Raw genomic sequence first — 7,257 nt, forward strand, 5'->3', positions numbered from 1 at the left:
GACACACTTGTTTGAATAATTTACACATGATTTTTGGTGAGTTTTTATTACTTATTAGAATTCCAATATGTTAATTTAGTTGCGTTTATTTTTTCGTAAGAAGTCTTTTTATCCTTTTTTATCAACTAGAACTTTTCCAAGAGATATGGAACACATTTGACAGTTCAATCGTATGTGAATAATGTCGAGTTCTACATCAAGACTCACCCGAACTGTGAATATAGTGAATATGCGATCATTTGCGATTATTAATTCTGTACTGTGATTTTTTCGATAAGTTAATGTCTGAAGAGGGCTCAATCCGGTAGCCGAAACTTGTAATTTATTTGTATTTAAACTGTGTTGTGTGTGAGTTTTTATTTTATTATATATATTTTTTCAATTTTACTTTTCTTATTTGTAATTTATTCTTGTAATTGTGTGACTTTTTTCAAGAAATGTGTTTGACTCTTACTTTACCCTTTATTTATTGTTATTTATATCATTATATTTTTAAACGTATTTAAAATACATCCCTCTTCGAAAATGTCAATTCGCCGAGATAAATATCCTATTTTAAGCACAAGTTATAAATACGAATCCAGAAAACGATATTGGTAACTTGATCATTCGTTCCATTTGCGTGTTCTGCACAAAGTTTGTTTCCATATCGATTTTGAAAGGCACATTTTTCATAATATGACGTTTTTTTAACAGCGCAGAATCACGAATAATTACTTAAACTTTCTTGAAATTATTTTAGCAATTATTCCTATTAATTTAAAATGTAATTAATCTTAATATCGAGATAATATATTTGTATAGTTATATTCAATATATTCTTGCAGAAATGTTCTCAGACAATGCGTTATTCTCTGTAAAGCATTATACCGAACATGTTAGCAAATTCAACAGTACATGGGGAAAGATCAATTACTTGTAACTATGTCAGAACCCCTATTTGGTAACTTCTTATCATCGCCTGCGTAATGGGACATTCCGTTATCGTGAATGAGAGGTGTGCGATAGTCCCCTACGGGATATCCAATACGAGATACGAAAGTATCAGCAACTAGGCAAGGAATCCCCTCATGATCGACGTGGTCTTCGTCAATGGCAGTGCCAGCCGGCGCTGTGACGGCAGCGACGGCTGTAACGGCGACGGCGGTGGTGGTAGCGGCGGCTGCTGCTGCTGCTGGTGGACCACCCGAAACGACGATAGGGTGGGGGCACCCCTGACCCCGACATTAGCAGGCGGTGAAGGGAGGCAACGTTTATATGCGGCGGCAATCCGCCCCGTAGACGCATTCGCTCGTACGCTCCGTCCAAAGCGGACTTAAGTAGTAGAGGCTCGTTGTCGTCGCCGACGTCCTCGTCGTTTATCGTAGTCGAACCGTAGCAGATCGGACGGATCGAGGCTGAAGAGGACGTAGCCGAAGCACATCGGGATATTAAAGTCGGAAACCGCGCGCTCAACGGGGAATCCATTCGTGTAATTTCTCACAAGCGGCAGTGAAGAGCTCACGCACATCATCTACATCTGCATTGTCCAGTGAGCACTATCAGGCCGAGGACTGACGATTGAAAGACGCCCAAGTCGATTGACCATCATCGAGCAAAGAGAGAAAAAGAGGAGTGATAAAGAAGATATGATGGCAGTCGCAGCCGCTCAGAAGAACCGCGAAATGTTCGCCATCAAGAAATCTTACAGTATTGAGGTGAGTCTTATTTTAAAATAACGATAAAAGTAATTCAAAAGTTGTTAAAAAGTATTGCAAAAATCGAGAGAGAGAATTTGGAAAGTGTCAGTTATACAAAAAATAAATATAATTTTAAATAAATATAATTTCTAGATAAGTACAATAATTATAAGTACAAGAAGAACGTTCCGCAAAATATTAAATATTATATAAAAAAAGTTTTTATATAAAATACTACTTTGTTTCTATATATTTATGTTTCTCAATCAAAAAATCGTGTTTGATAAATCTGCCACTCTATTCGTAAAAAATTTTTACATTTGCTACTGTCAAAGTGCTTCTATTGTTCTCTTCATGTACATGTCAAGAGCAACAGGTTCGATCATAAAGACCTTAGTAAAGAACGCGGGAATTCAGTCGTTCATTTAAATCACCGAATGTTACATGTACGAATGTCGCTGAAAATGTCATCCTGGTTTCTCAACCATGAATTCATATATTTCGACAAACGTAATTGCAGAACTTGATCTTGTTGTACATGCAACACAGTATATTATTTATCGAATTATGTGAAATTACGTGCACTTTGCATTTATTACAAAGACACGAGTGTCTCACGGCTACTACGCCATGCACTCTGGCTTAATTGTACAATTTCTATACGTAGTGAGTGTTTCATGTTTGCTTTTGTAGTTAGGTTCTCGAGATTTTTCTCTAGCTAACGGCACATTTCGAAATGGATAAAAAAATTGCATCAGAAAATCGCTTAAAGGTGCATGTGTGTCGGTTCCGCTCTTTCTCAATCTTAATAACCGGAGACGAACGCAAGTGAAATTTTCACGTAGGCCCGGCGAAATGGAGAAGAGTCTTCGCGCAGAGAAAGTAAATGCGCTCTTTACGCAATGTTATTGACCTTGTCACAATATCATATTAATGAATATTTAATTGTCGAGGTCACATTTTGTATGGGTGTTTGATTCTAGAATTTTTCACGTGTTCTACTTCAGTAACCTAAAACCGGTCTGGAACAAACTCTTGATACTTATTTTGTTAAGTTATTCGCCAAATCTAGCCATTTATTAGAATAATAAAAAGAAATATCTTAAACAAATTTATATGTAAAACATATAAATAGTACACAAACATTTCAATTGCGTTGCAAAATAAGTGATAAAATCTTGATGTTATTCGGCCGTTGCGAATCTGTTCATAACAGAGAGTTTTCTTTCTCTCAAAGTGAGCAAATAAGTCATAATAAGATGACACAAAGAAATAATCTGTTCATTGCCCGATATACATAAATTTGCATAAGATCAAGAATCGATTCGAGTCAAGCAACTGATGCAACAACAAGACCTATGGCACTTACAGCGAGCGCAAAAAATTTAATCTGCTGAAAAAGCGTGAGTCCAACAAGATTACGAGGAAGTAGCCGGTCACGAGTCAGCTGTTTTCGATTATAGGAAGACGCAGCGGTTGGGAGAAACCGGCAATTCTCATTCGTCTCACAGACGAAAGACAAATAGCATCTTTCCTTCTTGCTAAACGTTATGCAAAATTATTTTCGCACCACCCCTTTTCTCTCGCGAATGTTTTTTTGCACGTACATTTCTACTTGATGAATAAAATTGTATTTGCATATATTCCACGGCGATGAGAATAAGATAGAAATAAATAACTGTAAACGGTTTTATCGCGTTTGCTGAAACTTACAATTATCGACTGCAGTCATTCTCGAGTGTGTAATATTAGCTGGAATCGACGTGTAACAATTTTTTAATATATACCTCAGATATATCCGTCTGCTTCGCAAATTATAGCTCGCGAGAACTCGTCGTTCATCACGTAACTGTATTTTTTCCCTAAGATCGCACACTAATAGATTTTAATCGATACTTTTTCGAGGTTGCTGCGTTTTTCTATCGCATGTATAACGCATCATGGATTACGATGGCAAGGCCGTATTCACGTTCAATAAGTCGTATGACAAATCATAATCAATACTTTTACGAGGTTATTCGCTCTTTTTTTTTCCGTACGTACATCTATAACGATAATGCGAAATTTTGCAACAGCGCAAAAATAACCGGCAAGGTCTGTGTCTCATTTCTCACGCGATATCGTACTTATCTCTTTAATAATCGTGTTAAACATACATCGGAATCGACTTTGAACTTTTCGACTTCTACGTAACTTTCTCAAACAATCGAGATTTATTGATGCAAAAGTATTACTAGTGCAAACAGTTTACAAATCGCTAATGTTTGTGTGTGAGTTTGAATGCTAATCGAAGAGATTCGTAGATTCACAGAGAGTTTTCCCTGAATTTACTTTCCCCATTCATGCATAATTTAACACGATGTTATGTACATTGGATATCGTTATCGATAAGTGAGAAATTGATATTTGTCTAATGACACAACGTTTTTTTTTTAATTAATACCTAGACGAGTTTGAATCTGGGTTCATTGCTTTCTTTTCAAGACGATACCCGGACTTCCTCTAAGCGTTGTTTGATTTATTATTTGCTTCTGTCTGTACAAATACGAGATCATGTCACTTCGATGTGACGAGAATCTTACGCTTTCTCCACAAATTCTGTGGACCGAAATCGTTAATACGTAGACAGTGGTGTCTTACTAATCAAATGAAATTCAGAATCTACATTAAAATTGCATTAAAAATTGCAAATGAAAAATTAAATTGATAGTTCTATATACATATAGATACATATTTTAATAAATATTATATATTTTAAAAAATTAAAAAATCTATACCTATAAATAATCTAAAAATTCTTTTCAATTACGTTATTTCATAGAAAGCATCTGCCAGAGTATCTACCAGAGATTTCAATTCCGGCGAGTAGTGTCTTTCTGCTTTAAATGATAAATCTCGGAAGTAAACGCACGTAACTATATAGGCACATTTAATATTCTCGATTACATAGATAGACATAATTGCAGTTGTTCGCTTCGAATTACGCGCGTATTAACATCGATTTTTATTCATTTGACGATCGTGACGAGTCTGACTCATTCAAACGGAACTCGTGTGCGTGCGCACACTCCGGATCTAGATACTGGACCAGATCGAATCTAGAATCGGTTATACGCGATCGATAGTTATCGAACGAGGAACGGCGACGCGGGGTGAAAAGTAAAGCGACCTTGAGTAAATTTCCTACCGCGATCGCGTCGCCAATGTGGATATTATTTTACGTTTCTGTTATTCCGAGTATTCGAATAATTTAAATAATCTAAACCAAATAAAGATTCACGTTCTCGCCATCTAAATTGAAATCTTAATTAATCAATTTGTACATGTTCAAAATTTTTTATTATCTTTTCAGTCATGTTAAAACCGGTATATCGTACATAGATTTACTGAAGTATCTAAAAATTTAGGTAGCTACAGATCTGAAAGCAATTTTATTGGACCATCAAAATACTTACGTAGGAATCTCAAACATGTTGAACAATATTGCAAAAAGTTATGACATTCTAGCAACCAGTTTTTGAGCGTTCTACATAATTATTTTGATGGTCCAACAAAATTATTTTTAGATATTATTATAACTAAATTTGTAGCAAATATATTATCGGTTTTTTTTTTTTTTTTTTTTTTTTTTACGAAATCTAGACAGTTTGTTCTGGATTCTAATGTAGATACCACTAATGATTATACGAACACGACTACAGGTTGTTTTTCTCAAGCCAATCACCTTGCCCTAGAAGCATCCGTTCACGCGACCACTTGCTAAAAGTCCGCTTATAGAATAGCATTAGAGCGTTCAGCGAATTCATGACAAAATTACCGCGAGCTTATTTGCAAGTTTGCAATAACATCTGATAGCACCCTCTTGGTATCAAGGCTGCTGCTACTGCTGATCGATCATATTAAGCAGGATTATGTCGTCGCCGTTGCAAAATCAATCTCCGGCCTCGTGTATGATAATTATGAATGTATTATAAATATATAATATGAGAAGTGATTGTATAGAGCGATTAAGAAAGAGAGAAAGAGAGAGATACGCGAAAAAGGCCCTGAACGCTGCACCCGTTATTCGCCTTTGGAGGCTCACTGCACATGCACTCGTTGCATTCGCAACTATCCTTCGGCGCATGCTGCATTCGTTTATACACGTATTAGCGCGAGTTTGCTATGCTAATCGTTTTGCTTAAATGCCGGCTATTTCGCCTGGACCGCAGCGACTTGTCTCTCTTCCAGGGTGAGAAGGATTATATTAATGCGAGATTTCGATGTGTGTGTGCGTGTGTGGCGCATTATGTATCTCGGCCGCGCACTCAACTGTACGATTGCGGTTTTATAAATTTCAAATTAATACTCAAAGACAAATTATTTGCCCGCTGGAGTTCCACCGAGGTATGCGCTTTTTCGCTTAATTTTAATCGCCTTTATGCACGCTGTGTGTTCAGATCGAGGAACTTACTGCATTATTTTTTGTTCTTTTCTTTCGCGCAGACTTTTAAAAATATTAAACGTAATTTTTGGTAATTTAAAAACAAGTATAAATCATATTCTTTTGATACATTTTCGAACTGAATTAATCATTGAGTAACAGTAGTAGATTAAAGATACTACCTATATCACGCAGTAGATGATGTATCATTCAGTCAGATTCCTTGATAACTTCTTAGCTTGTTACTAATGTTTGGATTTTTATTATCGTTGGAACAGGATCATAAATAACGAATAATCATAAAGTATGATTTTCATGGTTGTTAGATAGATATCAATCGAGATAGCAAAACCCACTCGAATAATTGGGCAGATAGCGACCTAAGTTATGCGAGCGCAATTTTAATGATCAACCTTGATTATATATTATCCACGAGACGTTACGTTGTATTAGCATCATAATCATTTGACATTCACTATGTTAGAGAAGCGTTAGAGAAACGCTTTTTTATATACTAGATATAATAAGGTAAATCGAAATTATGAATGATCATAAAATTATATGACACGGATACACCTATATCTACATCTCGATTTAATTATACTATTATTTGCAGTAATTATTCAAGTACCTGTCGCAATACAGTCAAATTAAAGAAAAGCATAGTTTTTTTAATGCTTTAATTAAGACATATCACTTGTATTATATTATACTATATTATATAGTTTTTCAAGAATATTAAAAAAAGTTAGATATTAAAAAAAATAGAAACGAATATCCGGAGCAAAATTAATGAGAGAAGGTGCAAGGAGAGATCCTGTTTATCTAAGGATGCGACTCCTCCGCCATGTAGTGGGTAATTACTCGACTTGCTAACTCGAGGTCGTTTCTTTTGCATCTTCGGCCATACATTCGTGCTATTCTACAAGGTCGGAAACAACATTCCTACGGTACCTGCTCGATTGGACATTCGCATCGTTTATTGCCGAGTTATCGTCGCGCTGTTTCATTCTTTTTCCCTCGAATGGACAGTCACCGTCTTGTACATCAGCTGTCGATAAATATTTGCCTATATTCGTCACTTTCCCGTACGATAGTCGACAACTCCGGACAGCTTTACGATAGGCATTAATTAATTTGTGACTTTATCGATCT

The 7,257-nt window shown here is 35.9% G+C and overlaps 1 protein-coding gene across 1 annotated transcript in view; it reads left to right on the forward strand.

Annotated features, from left to right (window-relative positions):
- Positions 1 to 1,284: 1,284 nt before the first annotated feature.
- The window catches only part of LOC108745814 (tyrosine 3-monooxygenase), a 17,502-nt gene continuing 11,529 nt past the window's right edge, over positions 1,285 to 7,257 (forward strand). The window contains 1 exon segment of the mRNA XM_018482185.1: positions 1,285 to 1,697. Coding sequence (XP_018337687.1) covers positions 1,629 to 1,697 — 69 coding nt within the window. The 5' untranslated portion in view covers positions 1,285 to 1,628.

This window comes from Trachymyrmex septentrionalis, unplaced genomic scaffold (assembly GCF_001594115.1).
Source record: "Trachymyrmex septentrionalis isolate Tsep2-gDNA-1 unplaced genomic scaffold, Tsep1.0 scaffold15, whole genome shotgun sequence".
NCBI lineage: Eukaryota > Metazoa > Arthropoda > Insecta > Hymenoptera > Formicidae > Trachymyrmex > Trachymyrmex septentrionalis.